Here is a 19,466-nt window from a genome sequence, read left to right as displayed (position 1 = left end):
TCCCTACCGGGCAGGTTCGGTCTCTCCGTTCCCATGGGAACGGCCCCTCCTCCTGGGCGGGGCAGCACAGCGCTGCCATTGACCCTCTTAGGTACCTACTGGGAGGGCGCGGCCGGGACTCGAACCCGCAACCCCTGGCTTTAGAGGCCGGCACTCTATCCATGAGGCCACCGGGGCCTCCTGCCCCGGCGCTGCGCAGCAAGGCCCCTAATGGCGCTCAGCACGTGAGAGAGCGCTAACTGGGGTCATGAATCAGTTTCGAGGAAAGTAATTGTGTGCTTGAACCTGGTTTTCATCTTCACTGACCATTAACCCCTGGCATACTGACAAGGGCAGGCAGGTGAAAAAGGCTGGGCATGTGAAAGCACAAATTATGGTCAGAGAGATACTTATTTTCTGCATGAACTGACAAAACTATGCTGTGAGGCGGAAGGTGCCATCATGTTGGAGCTGTATAATAGGAACGGATCTCCGGTACCCAAGAGAGAAAGCTGTTTCATTCCACCAACTGCCCCACACTCCCCTCTTTAAAAAAGCAATTGTTAGGCACATCCTACTCACTTCTGTGGCATTGCTTATTTGACTGAAGGTTGCAATCTGCCCAGAGGCACAGAAATACAATTACAGAGATGTAATATGCTGGTTTAAAATTAGATATTTAACATTTGATGTTAGTGGGGTATTACCTGTTGTGCCTTCAGATAGTGCGCTACAAAGTGCTGCTGCAGCTTCTCGTTGGCGTAGTTAATACAAAGCTGTTCCAGGCTGTTTTCAGGGAAGGCTTCAAAACCGTAAACATCCAACAAACCTAGAAGGAGTACAGGAAGAGAGCGCACTGGGGTTTAGCAGGAGCTTGAAGGACTTATGGGTACTCAGTTAAACCAGGGTGAAAAAACATACCTATGAAGCTGGTCCACGCTGATGGATCTGCGTAGATGCTCTCATTTATGACCAGAACAAGCCATTCGAACAATCTGCAGACAATGACAACTGGATTAGTTGGGAAGTGCTTGCTTACAACAGTCATGTTCTTTTACTGCTGTTTATGCCAGCGTCACACTGTTCCTGAGCCCAAGCAGAAACCAGGGAAAGTAAATCTCTCTGGCTTCCCTGTTCCTCGCAAAAGTGATGGGGCTTAGCAGAGCAGCCAGGCCTGCGTGTCCTTACTTGGCGTAGACGGCTTTGGCCAGGCAGTCCCTCCTGGTCTCACACTCGGCTCTGGAGCATGGCTTCTTGAAGACTTGTTGTTGTTTTCCAGCAGTTATTGTTCGAATTCTTAATGATTCCAGTAGTTCCTCGACAGGTATCTTCAGCAAATCTCCAGCGGTCTTCACAAAATCTTGTTCAGGAAAAAAAAACATTGCGAGGTTATCTGGAGTGTCAAATGAATGCAGCCCCTTTAAACCTACGGAAGGTCTAGAGAGATTATGGAAAAATGACACTTCCGTGAACTCACCAACTCAAATGTGGATTTTGCCTCACCTTTGGTTTTGTCTTCTAGTTCACAAGGCTGAGCTTCATCCGCTGGATTAGAGAACTGAATGTTCCCAAGATGGAGAAGGCCTGACAACACCTGAAATACAATCCAGCATTGAGTTTCGTAAACCAGAGCTCCCCTCCAAGGCAGTGTCCTCTTAGCCTTCCCTTAGCCACATGAACAGGACAAGTCAACACATTTCTGCACAAAAACAGCAAGCAGATTTCAAGCTTTATGTTAATTCCTAATGCTCCAATTACTGAAGGAAAACTAAAGTTCACAGGTGCAGGCTTTAAGATCTCGTATTTGGCTACACAACCTCTTGTGTAACTGCAGGCCCTCCAGTCAGGAGTACTGAATAACGCATGCTCTCCGCGTTGATAATGGATTTACTTCCCACACTAAAAAGACATTCCAACCGTCATTAGCAGCCTCGCGGTGACGGTGTTCTGTACCTGACCTTGAAAATATTGTTCTGCGTGGAGCGGTCAATGCCCAAGTGAAACATTGCATCTCTGGTCACCTCGAAGCAGTCCTCTGAAAAGCCAGACAAGTGCTATTTAAAAGAAAGCCATGCACACAAACACAGGCAAGCAGAACGCTCTACACAATGTCAAGTTGAGCTGGAATTGCCAAAGGAGATCAAGGTGGCCAGGTGCTCTCTTGGTAAATCCCACAGCACAAGCTGGCGAACCAAGTCATCGGCTTAATCTGGACTCTGTGGGGCTCTGAACTAGGCAGCAGGTTGCTGAAGCACACCCACACACGAGACAGTTTCTAAACGCAGCCACAGAGATGCAAATTCGCTGGGCCAGAAACCGCTGGTTTAAGCCAGGTGAAAACTCTTAATAGTGCAAACCGAAACTTTAAAAGAATTACATTAATGCAAGTGGCTTTGCAAAATGCCTGCTGTTCACTAACCAACCTGGGTCATGGGATTTAACAGGACAGACACATTTTGCCTGCCCTCCTTTAAAGTTACAGCCATTATTAAGGGACAGTCTGTGACACTTATCTTTACCATCTAAGTTTCTTTCAGAATTTGGCAGCCAGCGGTAGTCAGCCCCTTCTGGAAGGTTCCATTCCAGCCTCTCCTCTGCAGTGGCACCTTTTGTGATCTGGAGACAGAAAACAAGGTAACAACTGAATTTTGCCTTTGGTCTTTACAGCTCACAGAAAATGAAGAATAACGTACCAGAAGCATGATTGAATTTGGAAGCATGGCGGACAGGAAAGCTGTTAAATATTAGAAGTTGCAACTGTGCTAAAACTGGTGATTTAATCCCCACTGTTTGTCAGAAATATCTAGCAAAATTAACTAAAGGCAAACCTGATAAAAAATATGAAAGTTTCTTTCATTGGGGGCCTGATAGGCAACTCTGGTCTTCTCCAAAAGGAAAGTCTGAATGGAAGCACTGCTCAGGTGGTGGGATCTGGAGTGGAAAAAAAAGCAAAGAGTTCAACAAAACTTCCTCACAGAATCTGAGAGGTGTTGTGTTGTTACAATACCAACTGACTATGAATGCTTTGCAGTTCACCTTCAGTTTTGTACAAGTTTAATGTAACATTTTTTTCAGAGTTCTTAACTGCATCTCTGGTTTTCCATTGCTCTCTTTTAGGGTGAGAGCTTGCTGGAAAAAAAAAATCATAATAATGTAAGCCACCAGCAAACCAAAACAGGTTCTAAAACCAGATAAAATGTTATATGGCAAACTTCAGAAATAGGCTTGTAAAGGTTCAAAGGAACAAAACGGTAAGGTTTTTACGCAGTAATTATTACCTGTCTAACTGAAGCTGGATGTATTTTCCAAAACGGCTACTGTTGTTATTCCGCAGGGTACATGCATTTCCTGTGAAGTTGCCAGTGACAGATAATCAGAGTGGTTTTACTCTTCCATGTTGGACATACAGAATTAAGGGTGATTTGTACATATCTCCAGTATTTGAAGAGTTTGTCTTTTAAGGAGAGGATCAAGAGCTAACTTAGACTTGTGTATTAACAAAGAAAATTCCCACAGCGGCCACTACTTCTTTTTGCTGTTAAAAAAGCCTCATTTACCAAATGCTTCCATGACAGGGTTGGAATCCAACACTCTCTTCTCTATCCTTTCCACGGTTTCATTGCCTTTTGGGGAGATAACTGAAGCAGCAATGGAAGCATAGAATTTCATAAGGCAGCGAGATGTCCAAGTCTGCAAGAGAGAGGCTTCACAATAGGTCTTTGTTTTTACCACATTAGTTATATCAGTTAGTAAAACAGTGCTAGCTTCTGAAAACACAGTATGCAGCTGGCGACGACGCTAAAGAGAGTGATCATGTCAGGTTTACAGCTCTAGTTCAGCGGAAACTTGTTGTGCATATGCTTATGTGCAACAGCCTCACATTTAAATGCTGTTGGAGTGCTTTGCTGAACGACAGTTTTATCAAGATATAACCATCTGGAAGCTCAGCTAGAATTAACAACTAGCATCCTAAGATGAATTGAATATAAATTGACTTTGAGTCATTAACACTCAGCATATCATTTTGTTCTAAGGCTTAAAAATATCCTCAATTTCTTCCTGAATAGGTACAGACCACTACAGAAGGGCCTAGGATAGGATCTGAACTCTCTGCTGCTTCTGCGTCTCTCCACAGGGTTTGCTGAGATTCACGACAGATCACGATGAGACATTAACACAGGTGCAGTTCCTGTTGAATGATTCAAATCAAGCCCTCCCAGAAATTACAGATGTCACCTCAAGAGCAGCTATATTAAGCAGAGTCTATTTAACTGCAGCAATGACTTCAAGCTTTACGCATATTTCAAGAGTTGTGCTAGAGCAGACTGGCTACATGCTCTGTTAGATTTTTTTCTTCAGCTTTGCATGTTCACTGAGATACTATAAACTACAAATCACTTGCAAATCTCAAAATTTAAGAGCAATGTCAGAAAACAATCTCCTTACCTTCCCAGCACCACTTTCTCCACTCACAATTATGGACTGGTTTACAGGTTCTATCTGGCTTTGGACATTTCTGTAGGTTTGCTCAGCCACTGCAAAGATGTGAGGTTTTAAATCCTGGCAGTAAAAGAGAATATTCATATTTCAGAGAACAGTAATTACACAGTTCAACAGCAATGGACAGCAAAGCTGTTCTCACATTTATCTGAAAAGAGTATTGCTCTTTTAACAGAATTCATATTTCACTAGAAATGGGTTTTATCCTTTAGAATTATTTTGCTCATATAGATTTTGAAGAACTTGACATCTGGGTTCTGCAGAAGGACAGTTATTTCAAATGTAAGGATTACCTGAGGGCGAAGCGCACCGTGGTACTCTCTCATAAGCTCGGGTGAATAGAGGCAGGAGACAGGCTGAAATGGATTTAAAGCCACCAGGCTGCAGCCAGCATTTGTATAAAACAAGTTTACTCTATATCTTGCTTGAAGACATTTCAGAACTGAAAGACACACCTTCTGTTAGCATCTTTTGAAAAGTGTCTTTGACTCTTCCTGCTCCTGTTTGTACAAAAATCTTCAGAAATATTACCTATTAGGTTTAATAGAGAATGAGGCGATCAAGGGAGTGGTATAGGTCAAATATACATAACAATGTCTTTAAGAGGTGCTCTTGTTTTTAAAAATCTTGAGGGATCTGCTAACTTCTCCATTCAATAAATTCTGTGCTTTTATGAGGTTTCAGATAGTTCGACGAAGCAAATCTGTTCTCTTGCAGAGCAGAGGCAAGAATTCCCCATCTGCACTAGAAACAGGCCTCAGCTTCTCTTAACAGCATCACCTTTAAAAGTCAATTGAGGAATTTACTTTTCAAAACCAATGTCATGGATATATATTTAACCTAAGTTAGAGCCTTGTTTTCTGGTATGTTCATGTAGCACCAAACTGCAATCACAAGGTCATGCAGGAGCCCTTCAACAGCATTAACTCCCAACACACCCAGCGACCTGAACCAACAATACAAACATGAGTTCCACATGCAGAGCTTGATAAGAGATCAGCAGGGCTGAATCTAAAATAAAAATATTCTGAAAAAAAATTAAAAATTCAACCAAGCCAAATGTGAATTTCTAAGGCTTTGAACAGGCTTTAATAGGCTTTGAATCTTTAACTCCTGTGTTCATGAGAGCATGAGTGCAATGAGAACAGTAACTACCATATGTTAGTGGCCACCAGGGCAAGTGGCTCCTCAGGAGATAGTCCCCTGCCTGGCTGCTTACCTGTTGTAGTTGTCACCGGATTAACTTTTGTGAGGTCATCAAAAAGATGCAGTTTTTCTTCATCACTGAGGAACGCTCTAACTTCTTCTCCAAATGATTCACTGAGGTCATTCTGGACAATGGAATCTTCTTTTTGGCCATTTTCCTGGAGAAGACAGCAGATCAGCATCAATCGAAGGCTAGACTTTCACCTATCTGCTCTAGTTTATAGCTCTTCTGCTGCTTCCATGTAACAGAAGTTCAGCCTCAGCAGGAGCCACAACTTAAGCCTCTTAAGCTGCTCTTCCTCCCAGCTGCCGAACCCCAGCACCAGTGGTTCCCATGGGGTGCTCTGTTTTTAGAAAGGTGTTATCCGTCCTATGAGAGAGGGCAGGCTGACAGCGCTGTCTGTAAACTGAATTCATCGCTGGTAATTCTGGCTGTAAGCAAAGGCACTTGGAAAGAATGTGTCCTTACACTCACACTACCCGGCACTTGCAATTTTGCAGGTTGTTTAGCACAGACGCACTTACACAATGTTCTTAACTGGCGTATTTCTGGTGGGGGTGTAAGAGCTGGCCCGCATTAGGTGAAGATTTGTCTGTTTTGAATCACCTCAAGCATTTAAATCTTAGCCTCTGGGCTCTCATGCCCTTGACAATATTAGTTGGAAGGACACATTTGTTGTGCAAACATAATGGAAAACTTAGCCAGAGAGATTTCAGGTTCTCTTTGTCATTTCTGGGGGGAAGGAGAGAGGAGCTATAGGGGAAAATGAAGAAGGGGAAAGATGCCAGTCCTGCTTTTTGCATTCTGGACATTCCTTTTCCGTTCAGTAATGCCATCAAACTGATTTCTGTAATTCTCAATGAACACTGAGAAGTTTGCTGCTTTCACAGAGAACAGACACACACAGTTATTAAATACTCCATGGACAAGATGAGTATCTGCCAATCGCCCATTCTTCCCATGCCCTCCCATGTGTCTGCTCTATTACGGTGGCACCAGCCGAGTTCTTAAATCCATTGTGCAGCTGATAGTGCATGACCTGAGAAAGGGCTTATTTTTGATCCCCTGCACCCCCTTGCTCGACATTGCTTCATTTGAGAAGACACAGTGATCACTTAGCCAAAAGTATTTGAAAACACTATCACTTCTCACACCTACATTGCGTAGCTCATGCGTCTGTTAATTTAACTGAAAAAATACATTTAAGAATGTACTTGCTACATGCATTAACACCTGCCCCGTTAAAGCCAATGGCATAACAAAAATCACACATTGGTCTTAGTAACACAGCTCGAAAACACACAGTTAATAAGTCCAGTCAATTCATGGTAGGGGTAAATATGCATTAGTAGTTACCTAATCTGGACTGCATGGAAACAAGCCAAGAATTCTTTCCTGGCAGTAAAATTTAATTAGAACAAAAGTCTACTTTTCTTTTTACCTGCTTTGGCATCTTGTTCAGCCCTATGGACGGGAACACTGGAGAGGGCCTTTACTCTTGGGTATCTCTTTCAAATCAGACGGAAGAACCCCTAAATTTAAAAAAAAAAAAAAAAGGCATTTAAAATACAATAACTTTGTTTCTGTTGCATTACTCCTGAAAGATTCACGGGTCTGATGGCCTCAGAGAAGCTGGTGCTTTTGGAAAAGCAGTGACTCAGAGAAGTTTTGCGTTGCAGCAGAAATAAGATCCGCTGGCTTGCCGTCCTCTTCCTGCTTCCTCTGAAAACCAGTGGGAGCCAACCCAAGGTGAGCCAAGCTCGCCCTCTGAATTTCTGTGATAAACACGGAGATTCCGGTCACATAGCCAGGAAGAATTCCGTCTTCTTCCAGCAGCTGAGACTGCCGTCCGTTCCATTTCTAAGTCTTAGTCTATTCTTACCCGGCACGAAACCACCATTTAGAGACCACTTTGATGCGTGGGCTGAAGCGCGCGGAGCTCACGGGACACGCAGCCACCGCCGAGACCCTCTGAAGCGCTCCGCATCTCTGTACTACGCTTTCCTAGGAGAAGCCTGGCTTACAGCTGGCGGAGTTCTTTGTGCCGGTTCAAGCGGTTCCCCGAAGCACACGGGCTACCGCAGCTCCTGCTGATGCAGCCGCCCCCCGAGGCTTTTCCCGGGCAGATCCGACATTGGCCCCGGGCCCCAAGGTCGCACGGCAGCACGGTTCCCACCGGGGCTGACCCGGCCACCGGGCCGCAGCGAGACCACGCGTTCCGCGGCCGGGGCCCGGCGGCGGTGCGCGGCGGTGCGGGGGGAGCGGGAGCGGGCGCACCCACCGCGGGCTGCGGGCGGCGGAGCAGGCGGAGCCGGGGCGGGGGCTGCGGGCGGTGGCGAATCGGCCGCTGCGGAAGCGCGGGCTGCGGCCGCTGCCGAAAGTGCGGGCGGCGAGCGCGGGCCGCATTTACTTGCGGAGCTGGGGCTGCGGCAGCCGCGCCGGGGGCGCCGGTACCGGCGGGACCGCGGGGAACGGCCCGGGACGCCCAGGGCAGGAGATGAACGGACACCGGGGTGCTCCGGGGCTTGTTCTGCCACCCCGGCGGCACCTCGGCCTCTGCAGGGGACAGCAGCGCTGAAATGCGGGTTCGATCCCTCCCGACATCTATTTCCCGAACCGAGAAACTCTCCCGAAACCAAGAAATTCGCCAGAAGCCGGTGACTGACCCGAACCCGGTAACTGATCCCGAACCCGGTGACTGATCCCGAACCCGGTGACTGATCCCGAACCCGGTAAGCGACCCCGCCCCGCGTGGGGAAAGGGCTGCCCAGGTCAGTGGGTTTTAGCTAATGAAGTCTTCGGTGCGACCCCACACTGCAGCTTAAACAAACCCAGCAATTCTGGCTTTCTTAATTAATGCTTCTCGCATTTAACATATTCTCTTGAAGTAGGTCCCCCAAGACTGGCCGGGCAGGATCACTGTGGGTCTGGGGCCTTTTTTTAAAAGGCACTTTTGTTGCAAGTGGGGATTTTAGCTGCTGGTTTTACTGCTGACCCATTAGGGCCACCTTTTTATGTATCTGTTTCATGTACACTATAGAGAATACGACTTACAGAGCAGGACATCTAGTAAGATGTGAATATTGAAGAGAATACTTGATATTTAGAGATCTTTAGCAAAAATATGTTAAGAATCTTGTTTGGAGAGCGAGGTTTGTGATGCTGGAACTCGGTCAGGCTCCCAGCAGCACGAGGGCTGTTCTGGATTATTTAAATTGAAGAGTAACTGAAGAACAGATGACTTCTAAATCAGTGTATGTGTTAATGAACTGGTATGTAAGGTTCATTTTTGATGCAGTTCTAAGAGCCCCGTTTTACAAAACTAACTCAAGTTCACATTTGTATTTTCAGAGGAAGAAAGAATGTCACAAAAGCACCTGAAGGAAGCCTTCATTAGCAATTTAAACGGGACCAGTTTGCTGGAAATTTCATTTGGCTTGACTCTAGCTCCACTTTGCCTGCTTTGCAGAGGGCTCCTCTTGATTCTGTATTACCTGCACTATGGCAAACCTTTAAACTCAAGGAAATACAGCCTGCTGCTAGACTTCCTTGTGCTAGTGTCTCCTCTCGTGTTCTCCTGCACAGTCTTGTCTCCAATCATGTGTTTTGTGCCAGCTATCCTTGTAGCCTTCTGTGCTGGAATATTCTCCAAAATATGCAGCCAAAGAAAACACGAGACCAGAGTCCCTTTTAGGCAAATTGTAAAAGACTTCCAGGAGACGTACTTGGATCCAGAATACATTCCAGCAATAACTGCGTTTCGTGTTTATGTCAATGTGTTGACATCAATCAGCATTTTAGCAGTGGATTTCCCGCAATATCCACGGCGATTTGCCAAAGCCGAGACTTATGGAACAGGAGTTATGGATTTTGGGGTTGGAGCTTTTATTTTTGGTAATGCTCTTGTTTGTCCTGAGGTTAGACAAAAGTTTTGTGTGACACAATCCAAATTTTCCAGTCTGGCCAGGCAGTTCTTTTCTGTTTGGCCGTTGATTTTTCTTGGCATTGGACGACTGCTGAGTGTTAAATCTATAGAGTACCATGAACATACTTCAGAGTATGGAGTGCACTGGAATTTTTTCTTTACTTTAGCATTTGTGAGGCTTGCAGCATCTCTACTTTTAGCCATATTTCCAAAAAATATTTCTTGGATCATCGCTATAAACCTGGCTGTACTTTATCAGCTTACTCTTAACACTACCTCTCTGAAGATGTTTATCTTGCATGGCGGCGATGGCAGAGGTACCAGGGTTGGCTTTTTAAACGCCAACAGGGAAGGACTGCTCTCTCTCTTTGGATATTTAGCCATCTATCTGGCGAGCGTGCAAGTGGGGCTGTGTCTGCTGAAGTGCGGGAACTCGGTGCGAGGCTGGATCCAAGCGGTGTGTTTGTCACTGCTCACGGTTCTCGTGCTCTTCCTATTTCTTCACTTCTCACAAGCCCACGTGGACCCCGTGTCACGCCGTATGGCTAATTTATCCTACTGCATGTGGGTGGTTGCTCACAGCCTGATGTTCTTGGTCTGTTTTGTGGTGACTGATCTCGCCCTGGTGTTCACAAAGCTGCTGGTGAAGGGCTCCAGCGTGCCCTGTTGCTGGAACATTCTAAAGCGCCCCAGTACCAGTGGAAAGCGCAGAACGGAGGCCGTGCCTGTGGGGAGGGCAGGCGCGCTGTCTCACGTTTGCCTGATTAGCGCTATTAATAAAAATCAATTAATATTTTTCTTGCTAGCAAATGTTATGACAGGTACTGTGAATATACTGATAGATACAATCCACAGCAGGACTGCATTTACATTGTGTATACTACACTTGTATATGTTTGTTAACTGTTTAATTATGTATATATTGCATGCCAAAAATATAGTATTAAAGTTTTGGTGATTCCATTCTGTCTTAAGTGGACTAGTTCAACTTTGCAGTAGTTGAAGGATGGAATTTTAACAGAAAAAAACAGTGTTTTTCCTGTATGTATTGCAATAATTTATAATTTCGTATAGCTTTTTATGATCTAGTATTGATTCTTTTTAATGGTTTGTTTTTCCAAATTATACAGTCAATGCCGTTGGAGTTGTTACACAGTTTCCTGAAAACTTAGGTTTTGAGATTGTTTGCTCAATGCTCTTGCTGCTCCTATAAACACTAATGCAGAAGACTAACATTGTAGTTACAGTTGGTGAACTGTGTTCATACCCAGCTGCTGATAGACTGAGGTAACAGTGTACAGAGCAGATATCAGATGAAAAGTAAGAAAATGAGTGCTTATAGAGAGACTTAGCTGTGTCAAGATTTACCTAGTTAAGGGCCTTGCATAAATAATAGATAAGAATAATTCTTTATATAAAATGTATTGAAAAAGTGGATACTTACAAATGTTTTGGCCCCACTCCTGCAAAGATTCATGCATGTGCTTAACTTTGATGAGAGTAATTGCATGTGGAATGTTAATCATATACTGAAATCTAAATTAGCCTTTGAATTAAAGCTAAATTTTATTTTCATCCTCACTAATGAATATAAAGGAAGACCTTAGATAAACTGTGATGCTCTGAAGGATAAAACTCAACTGCCGATGAATTCGTAAAGCAGTTGCTGGGATTCGTGGTGCAGATAATAAGAGCAGCACAGCCTTTTATCAGACCATACAAAGATCCAAAACTAATTCACCCCCAGCCCGCATACCAACATGTTGTGACAGCTCATCTTTAGGAACAGTGTAAAATACGGTCTTTAAAAGTACTCAAGGCCCACCTACTTGTCTATAAAATGATTTTAAACAGCAGCTCATTTAGTACTGTATTTTGACAGCTGAGATGTCTTCAAGTGCGAACATGCTGTATTAATTTTCATTAGCAAACAAACGGTGTGCAGATGGGAAGCAGCATGAGGCAGTGGGTCAGGGCACCGGCAGAGCACTGGCAAGAGTTGTGCTCAGTTTATCACAGTCCTCCTGCAAGCCCAGAGCAGAACACCCTTTTTGTTCACTTTCCACTGTGACAGTTCTTCGTGACCTCATCAAGTTGTTGAGAAGAGGAATACATTTAAAGATTGTGAGGAATTCAATAATGGCAGATATAAATACTTAAGAAGTAGAATACAAAAGGTAGTTGCTGATAGATGCCCAATGTCAGTGGAGTTAAGCAGTCCACGTGGACCATATTTCAAACTTCTTGTCAATCAAGTGCGATGAATCATAAAACCTACGGAGATTAAGCCTCTAAATCAGATTCCTTGAGGCAGATGTGCTGGGGAATATTTTTAAATTTATGAGGTTCTCTAAGCCATTGGCCAATGGAAAGGTGAAGTCTGAGGATTATAGGCTGTGGCCGTGCTGATTTCATGCTTGTTTACTTCCCAGTTGTAGCCCTATAGTCTCCGGAATTAAAGAAAAACAGCCTGTATTCTGGGGACAATTGCAAGGAATTGGCAACAATGTCTCATAAACAGTTGTCACAGTTTATAGCACAGCCTTCTGTTAACTGGTATATTTATTTTAAAACATTTCCTAGGAAAAAGAGGCCTCCACCACGAACTGAATGGCACTATGTGTTTATGCAAAATTACTCATGGGTATTAATTTTTGAAATATTTGAAGCCCAAGACCTGCAATGAGTTCTGCCTGTGAGCACAAGTCTATCAATGTGATTCAGAATTAAGGCATTATTTGGGTGTGACAAAGCAGAGTTGTGTCTGGACAAGCAGCAAACTAGATGCCAACTCAATTTCGCGCAGCAAAAATTCCGTGGGAGGTCTGCCGTGTCTGCGCAGAGCCTCCTTCGCTCCCGGTCCAGGACAGGAGCTGCGGTTTGCAACAACAGAGCTGGCAAATCAAGGGGACTGCAGTGCACAGGTAATGACGAGAGTGGGAACAATCTGCTTCTCTCAACAACAGCACAACACCGCGTCGTGAGGCTGTCTCCCACTTCTAAAGCAGTAAGTTGTTCACCCCTGAATTAATGAGATACAATTCATTCCCATTGCTTATTGTCAATAAATGCAGCGAACTCTGCTCTGAAGCAGCCAGCATAGTTATTAATGCTGAATGTTTAGGCTATGGGTAGATGCAGATAATTAACCATTCTTCTGAAAGAACCAAGAAATGCAAGTTGGCAGTCTTTGATCACGGAGTCTATATGAGGAAATGGCACTGTAGTGAGTTTGAAAAGATGTGAGAGAAGTTACCATGACGCTGCTGTAGACACTCTCTCCACACACACTCAATAGCTGTTAGCACAGGAGTTGGTAAGAGCAAGAACAGTAAATTTCATTTCACTTTGGGGTGTGTTTAGACAAGTAAGCTTGTACAGATCAAAGATATATTTTTTAAAAATCCGAAACTTTGATTTAGCTGTTACATAATTTGTAAAAAGATATTTCAACTAGTAAGACTAAAATGGCTGAACTATAGCATACCACTGACTTCAATAATAACAGTAAAGCAGAGGACTGGGAAAACATAACTTGCTTTCTCTTTAATGCCATAATTCCACCAAATGACCTTTCTGTAAGGCTGCAGGACAGAAAAAATGTGGTGGGAGAATAGAGCTGATTACATTTACCCCTAACCTTGTTGCTTGTTAAACATTAGTAGCTTCTTACCAAATGTCATCATTTTTAAGGACTGACTCACTGGCATACCTTCCTTTCCAACCCAGTAGTGTCTCTTTTGAAGTCAAATGTTACAATAAAGATATTGGGCAGTATCCTATTTCAAAGCTGCTCTGTCCTAAAGAACAGGTATTTCTTCCAGGCAAAAGATGGGGCATGCAAATGAACAGCACGAAGGGGCTGTCGGTCTTCCCAGTGTTTTGTAGATACAAGAGTGCTGCATTTTCTAGCCATGTAAAAACCCCTTTTCCATGGATAAAACATACACGCAGTGTTACGGTGCTTTTCATACAGAGTTTACCAATGTGCACCCTGAGAACACAACGTGGGGCATTGCTGTTTTGTCAATGTGATCCCACCACGCTCTGGGAGCCAGGGCAGAAGTGACAGAGGAGCCTGCACGCCCAGTGGACCCTGCGAAGACAACGTTTGCTCATCACAGTCTGGTGTGTTCACAACACTCTAATGTGAGAAACCATCCCCTGTTACAAAATGCCAGCCTTCTTTTTTTGATGAAAAAACCCATGAAAATACGCAAACTGCAAACTGTGCAGCAATGTGGCACTGCACGACGTTTCCGTTAGTGGTAGAGATGCTGCATGATGAGTTCAAGTAAATTAACTCCTCCACTAAAGATGTTTTTTATGCAGAAAGAAGAAAAAAAAAATCCCGCTCCCTATTTGCCTCCCCTGCATTTTCTTGTGAGGACTTCAGTATCTATCTACATAAATAACAAGGATGAACAGATCAACCGTGTTATTTAATAGTTCAAGAAAGGCTATGAGGTTTTTTTTGGCTGCCTGAATTAAGCAGCCACAGGATTTCTAGCTGGTTGCACTAGGGTGCTGCAAAAGCCAACAGCCTGGAGTTAGAGACCGTAGGTCCAATTACCGCCTCCCTGGCAGGGAGCTCTGCGGCCACACTTTGATGTTCGGGCTGTGTCTGAAGTGCGGGCGTTCGATGCATTTTTGTCAGCCTGTGCTCCCGGCTGCATCCGCAGCAAAACCTCCACACGCGGGCCCGGTCCCACGCGAGACAGCGACGGGTTTTCACCCCACCCGCCCCCCTGCAGCCACCCCCTCAACCGCGCCTCATCGGGGGCCGCTCGCAAACCTCTCTGGGGCCAGTTCCTCACAAGCCACCACGGACACGGCGCGTTTCCCTCCGTCCCGCCCGCACCTCAGCGCCGCGCCCCAGGGCGGGAATCGCCTCGCAGAGGGGAAGGCCCGCCCGGCTCCCCCCGCCCGCAGGGCCAGGCCTCTCCCGCGTCCCCGCCCTCAGGCCGCGGGGCCGCCCCCTACCTCAGCCTCCCTCCCGGCCGCGACCTCCGCCACTCGAGGTCGAACGTGCCGCTCCGGCCGTTTGTGACAGGGGCCGCCGCGCAGCTCCTCAGGCGGCCGAGCCCGCGGGGCGGGGGGCGCGCGGGGCCGGGAAGTAACGGGTGAGCGGGCGCCTCCTGCGGGCAGGCCCGGGGCGGCGAGGCGGGGCCGCGGCCCGGGGCAGCGGCGGGGCTGCGGTCTCTCGCGAGAGGAGGGCGGGGCGGCCCGGGGCCGCGGCCGCCGCCTGTGGGGAGGGCCCGGGAGGGGGAGAGGAAGGAGGCGGCTCTGTGGCGGGTCCGGGGTGTCCGCCCGCCTGTCAGAGCGCCCGGGCCGCCGACTCGCGGAGGAGCCGGTAAAGGCCCGAAGGGGACAGGGCAGCGGCCCCGGCGGGGCTGAAGGGAAGCGGGAGGGGAGGGAGGCGCAAAGCCGGCCCGCCGGCTGCCTCCGTTCGGAGCTGCCTCCCCGTCCATCGCCGCCCCGGGCGGGGAGCGGGGACAGGGCGGAGAGGGGTGGGTCTGCCCGCCGGGCTGCAGCCCCCGGCTCGCCCTCCTCCCCGGCCGCCGGAGGGAGCTGGCGGCGGCGCCCCCGGGCTGGAGCCGGGGAGCGGGAGGGCGGCGGGTCCGCTCCCCGCGGCCGGGGGTGCAGCGGCTCTGCCGGGGGGAAGAGGCGGCCCCGCTTCGCCGCCGCTCATCCCCCTCCCGGGCCGCCGCGGGGCGGGCCGGGGGCGGCGGGAGCCGCAAACCCCGCTCGGGGCTGGGCGGGTCCCCCCCGGCCTGTCTGGGCCGGCGGCGGGGCGGGGGGAGCCCCATCCCCCGCCAGTCTCCCTCGCCCGGCCGGGTGCGCTCCTCCTCGCCCGTCCCCTCCCTTCCTTCCATGTTCATGTCGCATTTCGCAGCCTGCCCACCTCTCCCGTTCCCGGCCCGGAGGCTTTTTTTGAGTCCCTTCCAAGGCTGGAAGCGGCGGGCGTGGGCTGGGCGGAGGGGCCGGCGCTCGGCGTGGTGAATCAGGCGATGGGGTAACGCAGGCTGCTTCCCGGGCTGCGGAAAGTGTGGCGGGGAAGCGCGGCGGGTATTTACCTCCGCGGGGTTTGGCTGCTCGCAGGCCGGAGCTGGAGGAAGCGGCGGAGATGGCGCGGCTGGTGGCCGTTTGCAGAGACGGAGAGGAGGAATTCCCCTTCGAGAAGAGGCAGATTCCCCTCTACATCGATGACACCCTCACGGTGAGTCCCCGCGGCCCGCGAGCGCCCGTGTCCCCGCAGCTCCCGCTTGCAGCGTGTTGCAATCCCCAGGCGAGGCCTCTTCCCCGGACAGGCCTCGCAGACTCCTCCTTGGCTCCTGCAGCCTTAATCTTGGGGACTTTGCAACACTTCGGGTTAAGAGCGCTTAATGTGGCAACTTTTTTTTTTTTTTTTTAAATCTGATTCCCAGCTCTAAAACCACGGAAACTGCATAATAAGAAAGCTATTGCCGGATCGGGGCCTGCGCATAACTTGTTTTTGGGTGGCAAGCGTGTCTCGGTGCCCAAATGTGGAGCAAAACCATTTTACAGTTAATAAGGAAGGGAGCCATATTAACATTAAAACGCAGGTTTACAACTAGGTAATTATTGTGCCCTTAAATAGATAGGAAAAGACTAAAGGCATTTCTGAAAGCTTTGGCTGAAAGTAAGGGTTACGGAGTCTGTAATAGCGTGCTGCCGTGTCTACAGCAACAAATCTGAGTTTCTGTTTCAGCGGATTATTCTCAATTGAAAAACATGGGAGTTTTGCCATTTCCAGAAGATTCAGTGGAAAAATGAACTAACTGCAGCTTGGAGGCTCTCTAGTCTCGCTTCTCTTCCTCTTGTGTCTAGAGGAAAGCTCAGAAACTGCATCGTAGGTGAACACAGAGCAAATGGAAAAATTCTCTTACTGCTGTGTTGGTTGTTTTAAATATTAAGGTGTGAAAATGTTGGGGTGAAAATTAAATTTGACTTAATGTAATTTGGCATCTGAGTTACTCATATTTTATTTCTGTTGCTGTCAGTGATGTGACGGTAACTGCTGTTACTTTAGATGATGTAAAATGTATCTGCTTTAAATTCCTAATTTCACGTTTTAATGTGGAAGAACACATGACTTGCATCAGCTAACTTGACTAATTTCCTCCATCTTCCAGAACAAAACAATTGAGTATCTTCAGACAGTGTCTAAACCCTCCGTCCCACTGCTAAAGATGATCTGTCTCAATCCCATCTGGTTTTGCTACAGTTGAAGAAAGGGCCTTTGCTATATTTTAGTTTTGATTATTTTAAATAATGAATTACCAAATATCATCACTGTTTTTGGCTTTAGGTAGTCTGTCGTCTCCAGTTAACTGTGCTTGTACATTAGGCAAAGTTTCCCCTCAAGTTGTCCAAAGCAATATCTGCCTCTCCTAGAGTGATTGGTTACCTGGAAACTGTGCAGGAATCGTGTAAGTTTGGAGGTTTTTTCATATCTTGGCCACACTTTGAAAGTTATTTTTCCCCTCCATTCCCCATGTAGTTTTAAGATCTTAGATTTCTTTCTTTTCGCTTCCCTCCCCTGGAGTCCCTAGTAAATATTGCTCATTAGATTGTGTCAAGTAGAAAACCATGCTCTTGTTACCTTTCTGTTTAGCAGGTTGGGAAAGAAAATGTGGCTAAACCTGGCATCAGGTAGATGACTTCAACTGACCTAAAATTCCAGTTGTGATTTAGTTCCAGAATTTAATTCCAGGCCCAAACTTTGTGCAATTGCATGGTGTTGTCGCTGTCATTCTACTTTTTACACCAGAGGAAAGCTGTCCTTCTGATTGAAGAGGTTTCCATAGCTGTAAATAAGTTTCGTATCCATCTGGATGAAAGGCATTTATGCAAGTGCAAGTCATCCTCACCATGAAGAAATCTTAGCTCAGGTCAATTTTTTTTTTTTTCCTTTCTGTTACTGTTGTTAAAAAGTACTCAGATTTCTAGGTGGTTTCTGGAGGCTTTTATTAAATAAACCTGCAGAAGCAGGTAAATGAATTCTTACCTTCTTTGTCTCTGAATCTTCTACAATGTATTTTTTAAATTCTTAATGAGAGCTATTACAAGAGATGCGGTTGTCTTTGAAACATCATTTAACATCTGCAGCATTATCTTTAAGATGTAGTGGTGTTTATTGGTAGTAACTGGCTTGCGTTGACCCCTTTTAAATTCGAACTTTAAAAATAATGGAACTTCTTCCTTTCTGTCAGCCAGCTGGAAGACTTAATCTATGCTTTAAATCTAGAAATGGTGAACCAGTGATTGCATATTAGTGACTGAATGGTCTATAATGCTCTTAAACACGTAACATTGCTTTGTAGTAGCATAAAAAGCTGTGTAGGTGCAGTGTGATACTGCTCGTCTCAATGAATTGTTCACTTTCACTTTTCTGTTATGGCTCAGCTAGAAATTAAAGGAAGTTTAAATATTTAACCCCTTTCATTTCTTCAGCAGCCTTTATGATTTCTAGAAGGCATTCCATTTGATGTGGTATTATGGGAATTTTTTCTTCCAGTTCAGGGAGTGATGGTGGTTGATGTGTAACCACTTAATAAAATCTCATCAGACACATGAATTAATTTAATCTTTGGTAATTTCACTCTGTTGTACAAAACACCTCAGAGTGTTCTCTGATAGTGGGAGATGAAGGTAAGGGGAAAAAAATACACAGATTTATCTCTTTTCTCCATTATTGGCAGATATAGCTTTTACTTTTGCATGCAGCTCGTTCCCCACAGAAATATCAGATTAGTGATGTAGGAGACCTGTAATTCTGCAGCAAATGCTGCTGCTGCTGCTGCTTAGCATGTGTGGGTCGGAGCAAGGGAAATGGGGAAAGAAATGCGTGAGAGGTCAGAAGTAGCACGGACTGGCACTGTTCTGCACAGAGAAGAGGCAGCTGTGCCCATGTTCCAATTGTAGCATGTGTGAGATCAAAATATCGCCGTGCTTTCTGCCCTTAGAGAATAGGTGTTTATTTTGGAGCGGTGTTAAGTGTCTGTGAAAGTAAATGTGTAAGTTCTCTGGAGGTAGTATCAGCAATTACGAAGACTATAGGGAATTCTGTCTTTACCAGACAATGGAGGGAAGGTGGAGGTGGGGGGAAAGGATGAGTCAGACCATTTCATTTGGTGTTGGTTGGTGTTAGAGTTATTAACCAAAGTTGTTATTTTGTCTTTCAGATTTTAAAGTGAACTTCCAGTATTCGTACTGATAAATGCTATATTTCTCAGTTTGTCCAAAGAAGATCAACTAAGCCAGTCTTTACTCATTTTTCTAGTTGGTTTCATTTATTTCCATGGTTGCAAAGTCGGATTTTTGACTGAAAATTATTTTACTAATTTCCTCCTTCCTCCAAAAAATCGCTGTCTTCGTTGCTCAGTAATTGGAAGAGAAATATTAATTACTTACGAGTAATTGTATTGTTCTGTAGGCTTAACATTTTACTTTGAGCCTCTTGAGAATTGCAGCTGCAGTCGTACAAAACAAAGTATACGTTGGAGTACCTCGTTGGGTTAATATGGTTTTAAATTAGCCTTTGAAGGAGTCAACTCAGTCATTAAATTGTTGCGACTGTTTCTTCATAGCTTTATAAATTGAGTTAGGCTGTTGGATCAATTTGGATCTCGCTGTGGTGAAGTACTTTTCTTCTTTTTAATGAAAGAGGGTCTCAAGTCATGTAGATGGAGTAAATAAATACTCATGTTCCACTTAGCTGTTATAGAGAAAGCAAAAGTTGCTATTTAAGAGTTGCCATTTATAAACTGCCTTTAGGACATTATATTAGTGAAACATTTAGTTAATTTGCTGAAACATTCACTATCTTAA

At 45.9% G+C, this 19,466-nt stretch overlaps 3 protein-coding genes across 14 annotated transcripts in view; 2 read left to right on the top strand and 1 right to left on the bottom strand.

The window, feature by feature from the left end:
• The window catches only part of MYO19 (myosin XIX), a 23,231-nt gene extending 8,574 nt beyond the window's left edge, over positions 1-14,657 (bottom strand). For 7 of the 9 annotated variants that reach the window (XR_010607183.1, XR_010607184.1, XR_010607185.1 and 4 more), the window contains exons 1-13: positions 7,128-7,908; positions 5,699-5,843; positions 4,773-4,921; positions 4,426-4,539; positions 3,537-3,669; positions 3,258-3,327; positions 2,808-2,910; positions 2,499-2,595; positions 1,938-2,014; positions 1,483-1,573; positions 1,168-1,339; positions 901-974; positions 687-808 (exon numbers count right to left, since the gene is read on the bottom strand). Coding sequence is in view for 5 of the 9 variants with exons in the window: in XM_065647388.1 (XP_065503460.1) it covers positions 687-808; positions 901-974; positions 1,168-1,339; positions 1,483-1,573; positions 1,938-2,014; positions 2,499-2,595; positions 2,808-2,910; positions 3,258-3,327; positions 3,537-3,669; positions 4,426-4,539; positions 4,773-4,921; positions 5,699-5,843; positions 7,128-7,139 (1,359 nt within the window). In the remaining 4 variants the exon portion in view is untranslated. Of the gene's footprint in view, positions 1-686; positions 809-900; positions 975-1,167; positions 1,340-1,482; positions 1,574-1,937; positions 2,015-2,498; positions 2,596-2,807; positions 2,911-3,257; positions 3,328-3,536; positions 3,670-4,425; positions 4,540-4,772; positions 4,922-5,698; positions 5,844-7,127; positions 7,909-14,594 lie in introns of those variants that run through there. The other 2 variants (XM_065647390.1, XM_065647389.1) reach the window with 2 other exon arrangements.
• On the top strand, positions 8,070-10,569 carry PIGW (phosphatidylinositol glycan anchor biosynthesis class W). The gene is made up of 2 exons (XM_065647398.1): positions 8,070-8,418; positions 9,038-10,569. Exon 2 carries the CDS (start codon positions 9,049-9,051, stop codon positions 10,567-10,569), a length of 1,521 nt encoding a protein of 506 aa, XP_065503470.1. The 5' UTR covers positions 8,070-8,418; positions 9,038-9,048.
• The window catches only part of GGNBP2 (gametogenetin binding protein 2), a 19,158-nt gene continuing 14,348 nt past the window's right edge, over positions 14,657-19,466 (top strand). For 3 of the 4 annotated variants that reach the window (XM_065647397.1, XM_065647396.1, XM_065647393.1), the window contains exons 1-2: positions 14,844-14,964; positions 15,714-15,831. In XM_065647397.1, the coding sequence (XP_065503469.1) occupies positions 15,739-15,831 (93 nt within the window). In that variant the 5' untranslated portion in view covers positions 14,844-14,964; positions 15,714-15,738. Of the gene's footprint in view, positions 14,735-14,843; positions 14,965-15,713; positions 15,832-19,466 lie in introns of those variants that run through there. The other variant, XM_065647395.1, reaches the window with a different exon arrangement.

The sequence above is a fragment of the Caloenas nicobarica genome, chromosome 17 (genome assembly GCF_036013445.1).
Source record: "Caloenas nicobarica isolate bCalNic1 chromosome 17, bCalNic1.hap1, whole genome shotgun sequence".
In the NCBI taxonomy this organism is placed as follows: Eukaryota; Metazoa; Chordata; class Aves; order Columbiformes; family Columbidae; genus Caloenas; species Caloenas nicobarica.
The sequence above is the reverse complement of the archived record's forward strand: the minus strand, read 5'-3'. Positions and strand labels throughout refer to the sequence as shown.